At 46.4% G+C, this 20,431-nt stretch overlaps 2 protein-coding genes across 4 annotated transcripts; both read left to right on the top strand.

The window, feature by feature from the left end:
• The first annotated feature begins 1,094 nt into the window (after nt 1–1,094).
• On the top strand, nt 1,095–12,032 carry asb15b (ankyrin repeat and SOCS box containing 15b). 3 transcript variants are annotated; one of them, XM_056578782.1, is made up of 14 exons: nt 1,101–1,176; nt 2,614–2,750; nt 3,123–3,175; nt 3,493–3,624; nt 5,110–5,274; nt 5,737–5,828; nt 6,439–6,577; nt 7,135–7,306; nt 7,974–8,134; nt 8,828–8,972; nt 9,546–9,701; nt 10,153–10,255; nt 10,698–10,851; nt 11,189–12,032. In XM_056578782.1, the coding sequence occupies exons 2-14, from the start codon at nt 2,644–2,646 to the stop codon at nt 11,365–11,367; spliced, it is 1,758 nt and encodes a 585-aa protein (XP_056434757.1). In that variant the 5' UTR covers nt 1,101–1,176; nt 2,614–2,643; the 3' UTR covers nt 11,368–12,032. The 3 variants fall into 3 exon arrangements, with proteins under 3 accessions (XP_056434759.1, XP_056434757.1, XP_056434758.1); XM_056578783.1 differs by having other exon boundaries at nt 11,184–12,032; XM_056578784.1 differs by lacking the exon at nt 3,123–3,175 and having other exon boundaries at nt 1,095–1,176.
• A 309-nt stretch (nt 12,033–12,341) lies between these two features.
• Nucleotides 12,342–19,321, top strand: lmod2b (leiomodin 2 (cardiac) b). Its single transcript, XM_056578835.1, has 6 exons — nt 12,342–13,113; nt 13,637–14,164; nt 14,811–15,071; nt 15,591–15,809; nt 16,278–16,763; nt 18,628–19,321. The coding sequence occupies exons 1-6, from the start codon at nt 12,838–12,840 to the stop codon at nt 18,661–18,663; spliced, it is 1,806 nt and encodes a 601-aa protein (XP_056434810.1). The 5' UTR covers nt 12,342–12,837; the 3' UTR covers nt 18,664–19,321.
• The last annotated feature ends 1,110 nt before the right edge of the window (nt 19,322–20,431 follow it).

Raw genomic sequence — 20,431 nt, 5'->3', positions numbered from 1 at the left:
TGTTAGTGTAACGTTGAGTTGTAAAGGTGTAACTTTCTAAAATTGTACCGTGAAAGTCTACCTTTGTGTAACATTAAGTTGTAAAGGGGTAACATTTTAACCGTGCAGACTGCAGCTTTCTCCGGAACTGCTCATCCAAACTAGACACCACTTCCTGGGGTCCACAGCAGTACACGTGCCAGTGAGGGCGGCTGTACGGTTGTCGAGGAAATTGAAGGGGAGACATGCAGAGACAGATACATGCATACATAGAAGAGACATACAGAGACAGAACTATATTCAAGATTTATACATGTGAAACATAGTAGTAAAGTTTAACTTTGTAGCCTTTGAATGCTAAATATTGCAGAGTTGTAAAGGTCTTATACGTAATGTGTAATGTTGTAAAATACACATGCAATCATTAAGGAAAAGTTGTAAATAGACTTCTATTAGACTATCATTGCTATCTTTGCACTGCAATAACACACCACCTAGGTGGCATGGGCTGCTCAAGAGAAGGACGCAGGGGGGTGATGAGGGAAATCCGCTTTATCGTAAATGTTGATCGATAATAATACACGGCCTTGGTTCTCCATGTCGCCATGCAGGCGATCTCTCCCTGAGTGTATGAGGTGATGGCTGGTTTAACCTGTGCACACTGATTACTCAATGTGCAACAGGTGTGCAGGCTCACCCAGCGCTAGAGTCCAATCAGTCTGACTCGGGCCAGGTGAGGCTGCTTAAACCAGTCATCATCCACACACACCCTGTTATTGATGTCAAAGTAATTACGGGGTGAAATTTAGGTTAATTAATATGTAACAGAAATTAATTTACATTTTTGTGTTCCTCATGTATTTCAAAAGCGTGTTGTCTTTCTAAGATTCATATATATCTGTGTTAGGAACCTGATGTATATGTTTTTGTATGTATGTATGCCCCTGCCGTCATTAAATTCCCCTTTCAGTATCACTTCATCCGATAATTTATTGAATTAAGGCTTGATTCAATAAATAGTCAACAAATCGTTTCCTCCAGTTCACGGTAGTGCACATACGACTCATTGGACTCAGCGGGGCTGGAAGCCGTTTGCTTCTAAAAATACCCCGGCAGGCTACCGGGCAAAACACAAACACAGGAGCTGCAAGCTGCAAGGATTCAACGGGCACCGGGCACACACACACACACCACCTGGTGAGTGGGCTTTTGGGGCGACGTTGTTACTACCGGACTAAATTTGCATTGAATAAATGTGTCCCAGCCTGTTTAAAAGGTTACAGGTCACTGGAGAACTGCAAAACCCATATGCTGTGGAATGGGAGTACTTGTACTAGAGGGCATGTGAATAACATGGAGATCTCTTTGAAGCAGGTTGTATTAGGGAGAGAGAGAGAGACAGAGTGAAACAGAGACACAGACAGACAGACAGAGAGGAATTTGACAAACGTAAAGAAAGAAAGAATTGAATGGTAGTAGTATTACTGTAGTCTTTTTTTTTACAGAGAAAGGAGTAGGATACTTGCTTCAGTAGTAGAATAGTTATGGTAGGTATGCGGTGGTAGTAGTAGTAGTAGTAGTAGTGGTATAAGCAGTTTTAGAGAGAGAAAGAGCATGGTACTTGCATCGGCCCATAGCTCACCAAAGGTCATAGTTCAGGGTCTTGACACTAGGGTTTCTAACCCTAACACGTGGTGTTCATTGGACCTAGCAACAACACCTTTTATTGGGAGGTAAACTAACTACTGCGCTTTGATTGCACCTTGTTACAATTCTTTTCCGCTGAATTTTAGTTATTGCCACCAAGGCTGACAATAAAAAATGTTTCATTACTATAAGCAATAGTCTGGCATGATAGGACAGGTCAAAAAGAAAACAAACTGAAACTCTCATCTCAATCCAAAGAGGATAGCCAAGAAAGTTGAGAGTTAAGACTGTATCTGAGAGGGAGTGTAAATGCAGAAAATATTGTTGCATTGTGATTCCCCCAGTTTGGATAGATTTAGAGACAGTGATAAGATAATAAAACTACGACTTTGTTTCTAACAATATCGGGGACATTTGGAAGACAACCACATGAGAAGTGGAAAACTGTTTTACTACAATAATTTGACTCAGTAGTGCACTGTAACTAAACACGCAGAAAACTTGTCTCTGGAGTTGTCTTAATTTAGTCGGCAGATAAACTAAATTCAAAGTAAATCTTACTTTTCAAACCATTTCATAACATAAACAATCAAATATTGAATACATACGTATTTAAATGGTACATATTATACCACCAGGTGTGAGTATGATTAGCCTTACAAGCCGTTTTGAAAATCTGCCCCATATGACATCACTAGTCGGCGTGTCCACCTGGATCTGTGCTGGATAGATGAGCAACGTTTGCTACAGTCCACTGGGAAGGCTGGTAGACTGATCTATCCAGCACATATCTAGGTGGACACGCCCACTAGTGATGTCATATGAGGCAGATTTTCAAAACGGCATGTAGGCTAATCACACTCACACCTGGTGGTGTATATGTCCCCTTTAAGTATTTATACTTTATATTTCTTTCTTTTCGCCCTTTTTACCTTGTAATACTTTTAGTGGATTGTACAAAAATTTGTCATCCATTTTGTGTCGCAGATAAAACGGTCATGGTGGCCTCCTCCAAACATGGCTGACGCTGAACATGATGGTATCGACGAAGAGCTATTTCAGTACGCCATTCAGCAGAGCCTCCAGGACACCTGTAGGCGGACCGGCGACGCCCACTCTAAGGGGTAACACTTCCTGAGAAGGTTTTTAATAGACTCTCTTTAATGACAGATGGTAACACAACTTCCCTCCGTGAAAATACCCAAAGGAACTGCAAGTCTAAACTGATGTTTCATTTGTGTATGTGTTTTTAAATATATGTATAGTTTTAGGTTTTGTTTATTAAATACATGAGTATTTCATGTTGAATTTTAAGATTAGCGTCATCATTGTAAATGATGCCCTAAGAGTGATTATTGTCAAGAAAAGCCATAATGAATGACAGATGTGAATTACATTGTACATAAATGTACAAAGTGAATTACATTGTACATAAACATTGCATAGCTTACAATTTCTTCCGTACACACATTTGTTGTTTGTTGGTTGGTTGTTAGAAACAAGCCCCAAAATGAAGACTTTCTGAAGATATTATCCGCCATTGATCAAGGTAGGGTTCCAAGAATCCTGGAATTATTATTAAATTAGTTTGATCAAACACATCTGTACCAGGGACGTTTCTATGTGTGTTATTGTGAAGGTGTTTGTGAGTGTGTGTACATGTGTGTGCGTGTACATGTGTGTGTCTATGTGTATGAGATGCTCCTGTTTGTATTTGAGCGCCTGGATGTCTAAACGTGGGTGCCCATACGAGTGAGTGCATGTGCATAATATACATGTGTATGTACATGTGTGCATGTCTGTGTGAACATATGCACGTGTTTAGCCCTTGTGTAAAGCTGACCCTCTGTGCTGTGCTGTCCTTAGGGGACGAGGAGGCTCTGGCCAGGCTGTCTGGCTGCGTCTGGGGGTTCAGGCAGAGGGACGACCAGGGGAATCTTCCCCTGCACCGGGCAGCCTCCCAGCTCAGCCCCAGGGTCCTAGAGCTCGTCCTGCAAGGTCAGAGGACTCTGGTGCTAATGCAGAGTATAATGACGATGTTGGCGATGATGACGGTGGTGATGATGATGATGATGATGGTGGGTTTGATGATGGTGGGGTTGATGATGGTGGTGGTGAGGATGGTGATGATGATGGTGGGATTGATGATGGTGTGTGTGTGTGTGTGTGGGGGGGGGGGGGGTCATGATGCTGATGATGATGATGATGGTGGTCATGATGTAGAGGATGATGATGAAGATAAAGATAGTGATTCAGTCAGTGATGGTGGTGATTCTGTGGCAGCTGGTGTGTTCAATGTGTTTTAATGTTTCTTTGCCAGGATGATTAAGATGGTCTGTTTGGATTTCTGCTTGTTTTACTAACAAGGACCGCCTGAACGATCAGCTCAGAACAATGAAATAGCGTAATTTCTCCACTTTGGGATCCTCAACGATGTGGATCAAAAGTTCGTTCCAAGACCACGGAGCTCTTGGCTCTGGGCTTCAGGCTAAACGATGAGGAAACGTGTGGCAGTTCTCATTTCTCAAATTTCACATTAAGACATTCTCAAAGAACCAAAATATCGCCCGCTGGATGTGTTGGATGCCGATGTTGCCCGTCTCTACAAGGGCTATAGAACTGCATTGTCGCATCTTGCCTATAAAAAACAACAAAATATACAAAGAAAACTGTTGATAGTAGTATAACCGTAACCTGGTGACAACTGTAAGACCCATGAATGCAATATAAACAGCCAGAGAGCACAGACAGAACCAGAGGAACGACACTGTGACCAGATCAGGGTCCAAACGCGTTACGGGCGATTGGGCCGAGCCTTTTTTTCACTAACTAAACAAACCAACTTTAACATTAACCGACAAACAACAAGGCTGTGAAAAGAAGCCGAAGGCAGTAGCGCAGGCAGAGGAGAGGTGGGAGGCAGATTGTGAAGAATATCTCTTATATAATGATAAAAGAATACATTTACTGTGCCACAGGTGAGGCTGATCATCATTAGCATGCCCTCTGGCTTCCTCTCTCTCTCTCTCTCTCTCTCTCTCTCTCTCTCTCTCTAATAACTCTCATGAAACAGATGAGACACAAGTGCAGTGTGTGTGCATGTGGGGTTATGTTTGTGGGGTTATTCATGAGTGATTATGTGTGTGTGTGTGTGTGTGTGTGAGGCTACGTACATTTGTGCGTGTGCATACGTGCATAAATATACAAATCCTTGTGTGTACGTGTGTATGTGGCTGAATAAATGTGTGCATGAGTATTTGATGTCTGTGTGTGGGTGTGTGAGTGTGTGTGCGTGGTTTTCTCTGTGTGTGCAGCTATCCATGTCAATGTGTGTCGGCGTGTGTCGGCGTGTGTAAATATGCATTATCTGTGTGTGTGTGTGTGTGTGTGTGTGTGTGTGTGTGTGTGTGTGTGTGTGTGTGTGTGTGTGTGTGTGTGTGTGTGTGTGTGTGTGTGTGTGTGCATATGCATTTGTATGTGTAGGGATGGCCTCCAGTGAGGAGAGCCTGGAGGAGCAGGCCGGGTGCGGTGGCACAGCCCTGACCCTGGCTGCACACGCCGGCCTGGGGCTCAACGTTGGCCTGCTGCTGCAGTACGGAGCATCTCCGCACAGCACCAACAGCAGGAACGAGTCCCCGCTCGCGATAGGTGGATTCACACACCACATGACACACTCCAACCAATAACACAACAGGCATGAGAAAATCCCCGCTGATGATAGGTAGATACACGTACCACATGACACACTCCAGCCAATACACGGCAGCAAAACGACGATAACAACTCAAAGACGTCGTAACACAAGACAACATAGTTAAAGACATTTTAACACAATGAAACGCAACCAACCACAACACAAATAACACAACACAGCAACATCAACAACATCTATAAAAATGTAACCGACTAAACCCTCTTCCTCACGCTTCACTCCATTATGTCATCATGTCAATGATGTTTATTTAATCCAATCTTCTTACTTTTCAATTATTAATAAACTTTGCACAGCTGGGAGTTGCAGTCGCAATCGCCATTTCACTGCTTTTTGTTTCTCAAATTGTGTGACAAATAAATACGTCAACGCCCCTATTTTACTTTCACTTTTGGCAGCGGTGAGACAGCGATGCTACGACGTCGTGCTCTCTCTCATCATGGGCGGGGCGCTGGTGGAGTCCTGCACCGCCGTGCATGAAGCTGCCAAGGTGAGCACAGCGCCCCTCACCCCCACCACAACACCACCTCACTGGGCTCAACTCTGGTACATTTCTCTCTGATACTTATGCCTCCTCCTTCCCCTCTTCCTTCATCCCTCCATCACTCCGTACGTCTCCCTTCCTTCCTCTCTCTTTCCTCCCCTCTCGCCCTTCCTTCCTCCCTCCATCCATCAATCTCTTCATCCCACCATCCCTTCCCCCCCCCCCCCTCCTTCCTTCCCTCCCTCCCCCCCTCCCTCTCCCATGCCACCTTCCATCAATCATTCCCTCCCTTCCTCCCTCCCTCCCTCCCTCCTTCCTTCCATCTTTCTCTGCCTTCTACCCTCCCTCCCTCCCTCCCCCTTTCTCCCTCCCTCCCTCCTTCTTTCCTCCCTCCATCCACCCCTTCCTCCCTCTCTCCCTCCCAACCTCCCTTCCTCCCTCACTCAAACCCTCTCTCCCTTCTACCCTCCCTCCCTCCATTCCTCTCTCTCTGCCTCCCTCCCTCTCTCCCTCCCTGCCTCCCTCCTTTCTTCCATCCCTCCCTTCCTCCCTCTCTTCCTCCCTCTCTCCCCTCCCCCTCCCTCCCTCCCTCCCCTCCCCATCATGGCGTCTCTAGGTGGGCTGTCCGGCCATCCTGATGTTGTTGCTGAGACACGGGGGCAAGACAACGGGCACCGACGGCCACGGCGTCACGCCCATGGGCGTGGCCGCCGAATACGGCCACACCGAGGCCCTGGACATACTGCTCCAGCACGGTCAGCCCCGCGGACTGAGGCGCCATTGTCCGACTGCTTCCACGTCTAAAATGCCACCATTTTGGGGGAGCCGCCATTTTGTTCAGTGCGGTTCAAATTCAGCTCGTTAAAAGAATGAGTTACGCGTCGTGGCGACTGATTTATGCAGAGTAATAAGTCTCTGAATTCCCCCTATTTCGGTACTTATTTGTTTTTCGGAATGGTGTATTATGAATTGTTAACGATTCAGGGATTGGGGAATAGGAGCAATTTCAGACAGGGCCGTAAAATGTATCTTAAGAAACCAAGTCAGAGAGAAGCATAACGTATCCAAGTTCTGGTGGAGACATTAGTTAGCATAGCAGTGAAAGAAATTACGATTTTTTATCCATGCCATATCCCACATAATATATGTGTATTGAACTATTAATTAAGTAAAAATATTTTAACTTGTAGCCAAAGGATGCATAAAATAGATTATAATATTCATACAATTACTCGAAAGAATGACCAACGAAATGCAAAATACCCATAACAGCTGATGTTAATGCAGTGCTGTTTGACCGTTTCACCACCAGGTGGCGATGTTAATGCTCAGGCCAGTAACGGAGACAGTGTCCTGTATGATGCGGCTGGATCGGGGAACCTGGACTGCATAGAGCTGCTCCTGCAGAACGGAGCTAACCCTAACATAGCAAGCTATGCCTGCCAGCTACCTATACACAGAGCTGCTTATGAAGGACACTTCTTGTAAGAAGGACTTGTATGTTTGCTTGTGTGTTAGAGCATTGATTTGTATGCTCTTCTGCTTAGAGAGACATTAATGGATCCTCTGATAGAGTTCACATTCTACCGGAGTGATTTCGACTGGAGGGAACGTCTCTGGTCAATGTTAAACTGAACTTTTTTTTTTTCTTGCTTTCTCTCCTCCCTCGTTAATTCCAATTACCAAACACTCGTCCTTTCTCCCTCTGTCTGGCTGTGTGTGTCTCTCTCTCTGTATCCCTCCCTCTCCCTCTATAATTATTTTTGTCATTATTTTCTTTCATCCTGTCACTGGCTCTTTCACTGTCTATTGTTGTTATAATCATTTTTCCTTATTGCTCCATATGCACCAATCTTTTTGAATTGTTTCCAACATTTTTCGATGATTTCCAATTACCCCCCTCTCTTTCCCTCCCTACCTCCCTTCTCCCTCCCCACTCCTCTCCACCCTCCCCTCCCTCCTCTCCCCCTCTTTCTTTCTTCCCTCCCTCCCTCCCTCCCTCCCTCCCTTCCCCTCCCTCCTCCCCCTCTCCCCCTCTTCCTTCCCTCCCTCCCTCCCTCCCTTCCTCCCTTCCCCTCCCTCCTCTCCCTCTCCCCCTCTTCCTTCCCTCCCTCCCTCCTCCCCCTCCCTCCCTCCCTCCCTCCCCCCCAGAGCTCTGAGGTGCCTGGTCCCCATCACCACAAAGAGGGCCATTCGTCTGTCGGGTCAGAGCCCGGTGCACTCGGCGGCCGACGGGGGTCACCTCTTCTGCCTGGAGCTCCTCATCCAGAGGGGGTTCGATGTCAACGCCCTGCTGGCCACCCACATATCCGGTCAGCCCACGGGCCAATCCCCACCAATCCACCTATATTGCTCCTCCTGGCCTGGCAACTAGAAATTCCTAGCTATTCAATTAAAGGTGACATATTATACCTCCCGGCGCGAGTGTGATTAGCCGTCAGGCGCGTCCACCTAGATGTGTGCTGGGTAGATCAGTCTACCAGCCTACCCAGTGGACTATAGCAAACGTACATCTAGGTGGACATGCCGACTTGTGATGTTAGAAGAACGGCTTCAAAATGGCTTGCAAGGGCTAATCAAACTCACACCTGGTGGTATAATATGTCACCCTTAAACAAATTCCTCAGGTCAACCATTTCGAGTGCCTAATGTGCTCCAGCATGGTGACCGAGCTTGAATAGGATTGGTCAACTCGTGCCCTATTTAGAGCACTGTTTAGGGGTGGGTTGTCCGAAATGGGAGTGCACAAATCTGGTTTCCTATATAGTGCCCTACTTCATATCCAGTAGTATAGTAGTATTGTTGAAAGTAGTCATGGCAATATTATTATCAGCATTTCCTTCATTTATCATTTCGTAATATGAGTCATTTAAGGCTTGGATGCTAGTAACGATCATTCGATTTCATCAGCTCAACATCCTCCCAGTAGAACATCGTAGCGGCGCTATCGAAAGGTGTCGTTATATGCTGACGACATGATACTGACGTATGAAAGGGGGTTGTAGAGAACTACGGGGACCTGCGGAGGAGCTCGCTGTACTTTGCCGTGTCCAACGGGGACCTGACCTGCACCGAGATGCTACTGAAGGCCGGGGCCCGCACCGACCTGGACTACCTGCGCTGCCTCCTGGTGGCCGTACGAGCAGAGAGGTGCTCCTCCAGTATAATATCAGCTCATATAATGTAGTCCAGTTGAAGCCCTGCTAATCTAATCTGGTCTAGTCTAGAACAAACCAAACCTAATATGAACCAATCCAATGTCATTTAATCTCGTCTGATCATGTCGAAAGAACGTAGAGGAGAAATAAGAAAGCTGAACATGTAAAATAATCTCATAATCTACCGCAATTGAATCCCTATCAATATAATCCAGGCTAGTCTGGTCCAATCGGACCCAAACGTATCTAATCATCTAGTCAAGTGAAGAAAACATAGATGAAAAATAAGAAAGCTGAACATGTATAGATGTTAAACCACCAAACCATCAGAAATCAACTCTAATCCAGTCAAATCTAATCTAATCTAATCTAATCCATTGTAAACCGTCTCACTTCAGAAGTGATTCCTAGATATTGGTAAGTGATTCCTAGATATCCTAAGTTATATTCTGATTACCATCAAAAATACTACATCTGACGTATGCAACAGCATGGCAAGGAAAAATAAGTGACAAACGTTTCCGTGTGTCTTACCTCTGACCTCCACCGGGGGGCGTGGCTCCAGGCATGAGATGGTGCGCCTGCTGCTGTCTCACGGCGCCGAGGTCAACTGCTACTTCCGGGTCATCAACGACACGTCGTTCCCCACCGCCCTGCAGTACTGCCTGAAGGACGCCGCCATGCTGCGCCTGCTGCTCGACCACGGGTACCACGCCCACAAGTACGCCCAACCCACCAATCAAAAACTGGAGATCACTGATGGGGCGGGACCACCAAGTAGGCCCAACCGACCAATCAAACACCGGGGATCACTGATGGGGCGGGGCCACCAAGTAGGCTCGACTGACAAATCAAAAACCGAGGATTACTGATGGGGCGGGCCACCATTACCAGTTCATACTGGTATGAACTGTTAATACTACTGGTAATACTATCAATCATTATAACAACGTTTATAGGTCATAAAAGTCAAAAAGCATAATAGATCCCCTTTAAGGAGCAGGTGGGGTTAAGGTGTCTTGCTCAGGGAGGCCTAAAGATAGACTGCGGATGCCCGGGGAATCAAAGGCAGAATCCATCTTGTTCAATGTCTCACTAAATTAGCTTCAGATATACCCCGAATCGGAAGGAAGATTTTCTAATTAAATCTGAAACCATAATCTCTCTGGTAGGTGTTTTGAGTGTAACCATGACGACAGCGACGAACTTGACAGCTCCTGGATCAACGTTCATAACCAGGCGTATGCAGCATACCGCAATGCCACTACTGTCACTGTAAGAACTCCTACACTCCTACTGACTCTATACAGTAAACCCACTACTGTTACTGTAGGAACTACTGCACTCCTACTGATAATATACAGTAAACCCACTACTATCACTGTAAGAAATAATACACTCCTACTGATACTATACAGTAAACCTAATACTGTCACTGTAAGAACTACACTCCTACTGACTCTATACAGTAAACCCACTACTGTTACTGTAGGAACTACTGCACTCCTACTTATAATATACCTTAAACCCACTACTGCTGTAAAAATGCTGCTAATAAACTACTACTACTTTACAGCAGACCTACCATTACCATTTTACTACAAAGCAAGTCTCTTAGCTCCTTTCTCTGTAAACAATAATACAGTTAAACTACTAGCATTTGATTGTTTCTTTCTTCCCTTTCTTTAAATTAAACACATTTCTCTCTCTCTCTCAGTTCTGTGAGTTTGTGTCGGTGTCGTGGCTGGTTCACCTGGTGGGCGGTGTGGTCAGGATGCTCCTGGACTACGTCAGCTACGTCCGCCTCTGCCCCAACCTCCAGACCATCCTGGAGACCACGCCCGAGTGGCCAGAGATCTGCAGCATTCTGGGTAAAGCAGTTTATTTCAGTTGAGTTGGTAGTTGATATAAATCATTGCACTTGTATCCAAAGCTACAGGTAGTCTGCGGACATGGGTTTAGAACCCAGTACCTTTCTGCTGGGAGTCTAATACCCATTACAAGCCATTTCAAAATGTCACATGCGAGTGTCCAGCCAGATGTATGATGGATTGATCCGGCCCCCATAGTTGGTACAGTCCACACTATAGGGGCTGCTGGTAAAATAGGAGCTATTTAAGATATCTTTACCTGGGACTGACCTTTGACCTACACCCAAGTACACTCAATGTACATCTTCACCATCCATTATGTGGGTCCATAGAACAGCCAAGGCCTCTCCAACACCTCTGCCGATTGGTCATCAGAGGTCACATGAGCCTCAGGACCCTCAACAACCCCGTTGCCATGGCAAGCGTGCCCTTCCCCCCTCGGCTGAAGACCTACCTGACCTACACAGAGAGCACCTGACCAATCAGCGATCATCAGAATGTGTTTGTGGGTACTGATGGTGGGGATATGTCAAAGGAACGAATGACCGAATGGAGCCTATTAATAGTTAGGATTGATAATACAACTGCATAACCTCCCTCTGGACAAACAATACATGCCCTCGTTCTGTAAGCCAAAGGTAATAGATTCTCAAAAAATGTGACGTTCGATGTATCTCTTTTCATTTTGGCCATCTATGAATATTTTGTCTCAAGCTGTGACAAAAAATGTGTTGCTGCAAAGTTTAGTGGCTATTTAGCGCAGATTCATTTATTTTGTTAGATTTTATGGGGGGGGGGGATAATACCAATATCGTTCATTGTTCTGTTGATAATATCTAGAATAATGATTAAAAAGCTGTGAATTTGATAACCATTGGATGAAGGTGATTCTGATAGCACTTATTTTTTATTGTTATTTTGTAATGAATAAATGATTAACAAAGGAATAAGGAATAAATATATCATAAAGAAACAACATTGGTGTTTGGAGTTGGTATTGCTTTTTGTGTTGTTGTACAATACATACGGTTCTCACGATAAGAGAATAATCCATCTATGCATTAAATGCATTATAACCAATAACTCCAATCTGACATGCAAAATAAATAGACGACTTTAAGATGTTCTTGAGATCTGGTGATTACCTTTCAAAAGGCATTATGAACTAGCTAGAGTCTAGACCTCCGTGTCACCTATGTGTGCTTCTTGCTGCGTGCATCTGTCCACGATGCTCTTATTTTGTCGACCGCGCTCTTATTTTGTCGACGCGCTCTTATTTTGGACATGAACAAAGCCGTCCGGCAGGTGACCAGCTGCTACGTCCTCCACACACTCTGAGCTCACAATCTTTTAGTAGCCATGTCTCTCAGTGCAGCGCGTCCTAAAACAGACGATGCATCATGAAGGGTGTTGGGGGGGGGTCTGGGGGCACAACCCAACCCTATCCCCTCTCCCCCCTCAGCCCCCCTGCCCCTGCCCCGGCCCCTCTCTTAAGGCCCTAACAGCAGCTGGAGAGATTAGAAGAGGGGAAGACGGACACACATACACACACTTATCCATATCTACAAGCGACCAGCAACCCAAGTCAGACCTATGTTGATTCAGCTGACAGGAGTCGATCTAGTTTGGACCAAGGGGGATAGACTCGCTGTTATCAGACCCCGGGCCCCTGATCCAAGAGCTAGTGACTGAGACAAAGGGTCTGGACGGATCCGCTGGGTATGAGGGCGTCTTTGCCAGACCGCTGACTTCTTTGAAGCCCAAAAATCACCCTGGACTTACTTGGTGACCCTGGAGTGTTTTCTGGGGAAAAACACTAAACGTTTCTGGAACTTTTTTTAAAAAGGTGTTGAGAATACATTCGGAAGTCCTTCGGGCTTGTTGGAAGTTTTTGAATCGGGGGGGGGGAAAACGTTTTGAGAGGTTGAGAGCGACTCAACCCTCTTAAAAAAACTGTTGGGATCGACGGTTGACTACGTTTTAGCCATGAGCTTCTTCGGCTACCGGCGGGAGCTCAGCAAGTACGAAGACGTGGACGAGGACGAGCTCCTGGCCTCCCTCAGCCCGGAGGAGCTGGCCGAGCTGGAGAAGGAGCTGACGGACATCGACCCGGACGCCAACGTACCCACCGGGCTGAGACAGAGGGACCAGACGGACAAGACCCCCACGGGGACCTTCAGCAGGGACGCCCTCATGAAGTACTGGGAGTGCGAGACGCAGAAACTGATGGAGGATGAGATCAGCGGCGGCCGTCCTAAAATGGTAGGTTCGGAGTTACTTTTTTGCAGGGTTGTTGTTAATGTTGAATTTAAAGGTGCTGTATGTCAGATTAAAATGCTATTATTTAAGGGGAAATTGTTTGGAGACGCCGTTAGTGAGTGAAATGATTTGAGAGAATATTGAGAATATGTTTTGAGTTGACTGCGCCTGCCTCTGTATGAGCCAAGTTAGATTTAAGACTAATTTCTGACTAATCAAGGCATCTCTTCCCCGATTGGTTAGGATAATCCATTTTGCCTGCCAATCACAAGTGCTCAATAGAAACACTCATTAGTCCGCTCTTTTCTGCTGTCCTAAACCTAACTCTCCATTCTTACCTACATCTGCTTTAATAATACTGTTAAGTACTATTATTAAGTAACGCTTTTAAGTGCTACTTACTATTAGTACTATTAAACAATATGTTCAAGTATGCAAGAGCATAGACATTTTTTAAACCTTTGTTTGCGTTTGTGTCTTAAAAATAATATAAATTAATTTCAACTTTTAAATCAACCAATCACAGGATGGGGAACAGGAAACGGAATGCGTGACGGAAAACAGCAGCGAGGCAGAGGACGAAAAAGACGACGTCACAGAGAAAGAAATAAAGAAATCGATGAATGAAAGGGAGGAAGACGAGGAAGAAGATGAAAACAAGGATGAAGAGGATAAAGAGAGTGAGGAGGAAGAGGAGTTGGAGACAGAAGAAGAGGAGGAGGAGGAGGGAGAAGAAGAGGAGGCTGAGACAGAGGAGGACGAAGAGGAGGAGGAGGAAGAGACTAAAACAAAACCAGAACAGCCAAAGTGTTCTGGGGTCGGCTCCAGTTTCTCTGTGGAAAGAGCTGACTCAGCTCTTTCCACACAGGAAGACACTCCTAAGCTCTTAAAACCTCAGAGGGTGGAGCCTATTCGTGTGACTCCGCCCCCTCCAGCAGCGGACTGCAACGCCACTGGGAACCCCACCATCGTCGACGACGTTCTGGAACGTATCCTAAGCGACGACCCGGAACTAACAGAGGTCAACCTCAACAACATCGATGACATCTCCAAGGTAAAGCCTGTGAGGGCAGAGACCATATGCTGATTGTCCGGTGGCTGTTGAACTTTGTAGCATAACAGGTGTGGGTTCCACTGTGTTGACTTAACATCTCCTCTGTAATTAATGCTTCATTAAGTTCTTGTTTGAGGTGTACCTCAGTGTCGGCTGATTCAAATGGCCTCCGTTGTTTGGTATTTGCCTCCTAGCATGCGAGTGTAACAGCTGGGCAACAAACAATCAAATAACAGAAGTAACAACTTGGCCTCACACAGCATAGGACATGGGCCTTATGAGGAAGACAGATTAGGACAGTAATTAGCCTCATTTGCAGCACTCATATTCATGTATTAAGATGCGCCACTCAAACAAATCACAGGTCACATAAAATTGGCTCCAGTTACAAACCAGCCTATGGTGCTCCACATTCGACTATTTAGGATCTCATCAGGTAGCCTTTGACGCTTTTCCAACACACAAAGAAGTGCTTCTCAAGGAGGTCTACAGGTAGACTGCAGTCACACTATGGTCCAAACCCAGTCACAATGGGTTAGGAGTCCGACACCATAACCACTAGCAACCACGCTGACACATATAACCATGTATCCAGAAGCCAGGGGCCTCCAACCATCAGCGTGAAGCTCCCCACTTTGTCCCTCAGGAGAACCTGATCCGCTTCGCCGAGGCCCTGCGGTCCAACGGCCACGTGCAGACCTTCAGCCTGGCCAACACGCGGGCGGACGACGCCGTGGCCCTGGCCATCGCCAAGATGCTGGCCGAGAACTCGTCCATCGTCAGCCTCAACGTCGAGTCCAACTACGTCAGCGGCAAGGGCGTGATGGCGCTGGTCCAAGCCCTCCCGCACAACCACACCCTGACCCAGCTGCGCTTCCACAACCAGAGGCACATGTGTGGAGGACAGGTGGGTGGTGGGACAGAGGGGGATGGGGGGGTGGATGGACGCGGGTGTTGTGGAACGATTCCCTGGGATGCGTACTGCAGCTATTTAAAGCGCCCTCCACTGATTTTACCATTTTACCGTTCATCGTAATCGAGCCTACCGATTGGTGCAGTACACCAGGGAGGGGGACTGAGGGTTCTTGATTGGGTGGGACCACGGGAGGACACTTCAGGATGATGCCAGATGTGTGTCTATTCTCAAATGGCTTCCGATGATCAACTGATCACCTTCCTAACCTTAACCCTGGTAAAATAGGGATCCTCTGATGACACCAGAAATGGAGTGAAAGTGGCAATATGTATTTTGACCTTTCCTTCCTTGCTCTTCTATTAGACAAACGAGTAGATACTGAAACTAAACTAGAAACTGGATCTAAAATAGATATTCCATGCAATATTACCCCCACTCTCTCAATCTCAGCCCCCCCTTTTAAACACCAGTCTCACCAACCCACCCATCCACTTTTTCCACCTCTTTCAGGTGGAGATGGAGATGGTGAAGATCCTGAGGGAGAACCACACGCTGATCAAACTGGGCTACCAGTTTAACCTCCCCGGGCCCCGGATGAGCATGACGGGGATTCTGACCCGGAACCAGGACCGGCAGAGACAGAAGAGGCTGCAGGAGCAGAGGGAGCAGAACCAGAAGAACCAGCAGGGGGCGACAGAGGGGGCCGTTAACCCTCGCACCACTGCACTGGTATGAGAAGGGAAAACGGTTTTGGTTAAGGTGTTAAACTCCCAGTTCAAAGGGTACTGCGTTTGAACTGTAATGTCCGAAGCCATCTAATGGAAGCATCCTTGAGCAAGATGCCCTAAACTCTACCTCATATCGAAGTACAGTGAATTCCGATAGGATGCATTCAGGTCAGCCGCAGACACTGGGAATCAATAGCAGTACCTTTCGGCTGGAAGTCGATTATCCCTTGGCCTCTAAACTATAGAAAAGTCCATTGAAACTTCCATTTATTTTGTGGAATCACTTTTATCCCAAGCGACCCGCGCTAAACAGAGACATGTCCTTAAGGACCAGGTAGGGGTTAGGAATCTTCCTCCAGGTTAGGCTGTGGACACTGGGGATCGAACTCACCACCTTTCGGCTTGGGATCAAACATTCTAGCCACTGCATCAATACAATACTAACGCTCTCTTCTCTCCGTCGCTGCAGAAAAGCACGGGCATCTCCTCTCCCCTGTTCTCCCCCTGGTCCTCACCCAAACTCCCCCGGAACATCGGCAACGCGGCGCCCAAAGTCCAGCCTCCGCCTCCCCCCCCGCCGCCGCCTCCCCCTCCTCCCCCGCCGCCTCCTCCCCCCCCTCCTCCCCCACTACCTCAGACGAAGAAGACGGCCAAGCCCACCAGGATGATCGCCGCGGTGATACGGGCGCACGAGGAGGGGGGGAGCGGGGGGGAGGTGAGGAAGCAGAGGGGGGAGGGGAAGAGGAAGAAAGGGAAGAAGAGCAAGGAGAAGAAGGGGGGGGCGACGACGGGGGAGACGGGGAGCATCCTGAAGGAGCTGAAGAACGCCCTGCGGCCCGTGGGCTCGGAGCGGCGGGAGGAGGGGGGCGGCAGCCGGCCCTCCACGCCCCTGAGGTCGGCCCACGACCAGCTGATGGAGTCCATCCGCTGCAGCAACCTGAGGAGCCTGAAGCGGGTGAGGCAGCATGGTGGAGAGTGGGGGGGGGGGAAGAGAGAGAGAGAGAGAGAGAGAGAGAGAGAGAGAGAGAGAGAGAGAGAGAGAGAGAGAGAGAGAGAGAGAGAGAGACTCCACGGAGCCACAGACTGAAGTTGTAGTGGAGAGGGCGGAGCTAGAGACAGGAAGTAACGTGGTATAGAAAGGGGCGGGGAAAGAGCTAGTGACAGGAAGTACAGCGGGGAAATTAAGTAACACAGACACAATTGACCAGGATCAACATTCAACACAGGTGGTCGTTATTACACAAACAAGGCCAGAGAGGGGAGGGGTTCATGGGGTTTGTGGAGGTCATGGGGCTGGGGTAGGATGGGGACCACAGGACAACTTGCCAAGTGCCAAATTCTCTTTTGAGCTGTGGCCTACATTAATTAATTGGCCACCGACCCGGTTAGTTTCAGGTCAGAGTGAACGAGTACCCTGATGGTCCACTTTAGCGCGAGGGTCCGCTGTCGCTGTGGCTTTTCGGACCTACAGGAGACCGCCAGAGTCTCAGGAGGATTCTCTCTTTTCTGTGATGTTATGGTTGAAAGGTGATAATGGACGTAGACGATTGACCCTGACACAACGTCTTCAGTGGGGGATAAGAGAGGAGACAATGATGTAAAACACTTACCTAAGCTAAGACATATACAAACACAGGTACATAAGTCATCTGACAATGTGAATAGCACACCAGGTGTGATACAAAGGCTAGCCATTTGCACTAAAACACATTTAACTGTAATTCTCCGTGCAGAATCAGTGCAAATACCTGAACTCCTCTCGACCGTTGGCCTGCTTTAATTGCGACACATTCTTCTGCATAGGCAGAGGTTTGGTTGTTTTTTCCCCCGACGACAAAAGGCCTGTGATGTCTGAGCCAATCGCTGTGGTTTGCTCGTTAATCACCGTAGAAACCGCAGAAACAGGCAAAAGAGACGAGCCTCACCACCCAACGCGGTAGCGCGGGAAGAAGAGAACGAGATAGATAGAAAAATAAATAAGAGGGAGGGTAAGGGTGAGGGAGAGCCCCAATTTCAAAAATGCAATTCTCAGCAGGCCAGTCGACCAGAAGAGGAGACAGATTCACAAACACAAAGACAGCTGACGAACACCGACACAATGAAGGGAAAAAAAGAAAAAACAACTCATTAAAGACCAAGTAATTTTATGTGACAGCCTGTTATTATTCTTAAAAACATAATAATTAATCAGGAGGAGTAATCGGTGACGGTTATAATACATGTTTATTTTTTTCTCTGTAAGGTTTTTACAGTTTGACAAGAAACATTAGCCGGCCTAATGCTTTAGCAATACGCTTGTTCTAACGAGACAGTGGAAAAATCAACGGTGACCTCGCACAGCAGGGTCGCAGAGCTGTGAAATTCCAGACCCTCTAAACGTCTATTAATAGGCACGCCTCACGAAAGCTTTGATAAAGAAAGAGCCTGCTCGTTACCACAACACAAAACAGCCCGTCGCCAACCGTGCTGGTGGCAAACCACTCCAGTTGTTGGCCAGGGCCTTGGGTTTCTAAAATCTAGCATCTTTCTAGTGGGCCAGGTTCAAGCAAGATAACCCTAACATGTTATTTATTTTGTTTTGTAACATTTACATTTAGGGCATTTAGGGTATAATCCAAAGCGATTTTCAATATATCTCTGTCGGTACAGTAAGGATGTTCATAGAACCAAGTGTCAAACACTAACAGTTGTCAGGTTAACTCATTCACGGTATCCAACAAAGATAGCTAGGATAAGATGCTACACAAGTTGTAGTTTTATATGTATTATTGTGTTTTTTCCTTCTTGCTTCATAATAAGCCCTGTGCTTGAATTTCCAGGTGCAAGTGCCACAAAGATCTTCTATAATCGATTGAAGAAGATGGATACGGATATATGACTTTTTGAATACAAGAACGCGTAAAGTACAGGTAACCATGAAGGATAAAACACCAAGTCACTGCAATCGACAAGGAGAACATCTCTCTATTATTGATTAAAAAATGATACTGGATTTCTTCACTGGAATATTATTAATACACTTCAACAATGTATTTTCTCTGACGCCCATTTAGAATTTTTACTTGATTTTATTTTGTGTCAAACTAATGTTTTGGACTATATTGGCTGTTTTTTATAAAGGACTACATTCTTGTAATAATGTATATATGTGGTTGAATTGTACACTCATAAATAGGCAGACTGTATTAGCTAAATGTATACAACGGTAATCATCACATGTTGCAGTCGAATCCGTTGCACAGGTAATTCAATAGGGTATAGTACACTCCTCCTTACAGAGAAATCTTAAAGGGTTTGTTTTATTCAGTTCTATACAGGTAAAGCATATGTGAAATGGCACGATAAAGTGCATGTGAATAAGTCAGTAAATAAAGTGAATAAAATGCGTTACACAATAGCGGCTTTGTTTGGGATCCTCATACTAACTTGCCTGTAACTTCCCGAGCAACAGAAGAAAACTTCTAACGAAAACCAAACAGTAGTTAACAGAAACTAAACAGGAACCCATCGGGTAGGAGGACTAAAGCCACCAGGAAGAGGGATCACTGGGTCCCTTCCCTGATAGGATATTCTAGACAGAGGATTAGTTACCCTGGAGCAGGACCAAGCCCAAAAGGTTGGGTCCCAGATGGGGAGATCCAGAATATATATCATGGTGGTGGTGTGTGTGTGGGGGGGGGGGGGCGTCACATCAGCCAATGGGAGAGTGATGAGTGATGAGTGATGAGTGAGAGAGAGAGAGAGAGAGAGAGAGAGCGAGAGAGAGAGAGAGAGCGAGAGAGACTAACATAAGGGGAGAGAGTGTAACAGACAGACCGATAGACAGAGAAAGAGATAGAGAATATGAGGTCAACCTTATCACACTCATAAATCCCATTATAATCCTGTTTGTGTGTCTTGGAAAGTTTCCCTCGGCTTACAAGAGCCGCAGCTGTCCAGAGACAAGTTCCCAGTGACAGCGTACTCATTCTCTACACCAGGGGTCCCTCTCTTATGGACTTTGTTAATCTTTTTGAGGCACCCAGCCCACTGATAATGTGGTGTTTTGGGACTCATCCATAACCCAATTATCAAAAGAAGCCATACCATGAAGCATTAGTAACTAAAGCTATTGAAGTAACTATACATTTTTTCAGATCAATTAAAATGACCATGAACATTGTATTTATTACCAAAAATACTGGTTGATCATTTGGTAGATTACCTTCAGTGTCCTCGCGGGCCGCTCGAGGAGACGAGACACTCGCTGGTGTTGCTAGGGCGCCATCTTCAGTTTGGACCTGGAACTGCTAGTCGAGTCATCTCACTATTGGGTGTTATATTCTAAAGACAATTATACAGTAGTTAATTCCGACCAAGTTATTAGGTGAGTGCTGCATGCAGCGCTCAACTATTGTTCTTCATACGTTTTATTCTTTCTTTCTTTCTTTCTTTCTTTCTTTCTTTCTTTCTTTCTTATTCTATACAAACTATGGGACCTATCCAGTGGCGTAAATATCGACGGTGCAACCGGTGCACTGCACCGGGGCCCAGACGCCGTCAGGGACCAATGGTGGAAGAAAAAAATAAAGACCTATGCAATCGCCTAGGGCGGCAAATGTGTCGGGGGCGCCCTCTGGTGGC

This window comes from Gadus chalcogrammus, chromosome 19, assembly GCF_026213295.1.
Source record: "Gadus chalcogrammus isolate NIFS_2021 chromosome 19, NIFS_Gcha_1.0, whole genome shotgun sequence".
In the NCBI taxonomy this organism is placed as follows: Eukaryota; Metazoa; Chordata; class Actinopteri; order Gadiformes; family Gadidae; genus Gadus; species Gadus chalcogrammus.
Note: the sequence above shows the minus strand (reverse complement) of the source record. Positions and strands in the feature narration are given on the sequence as shown.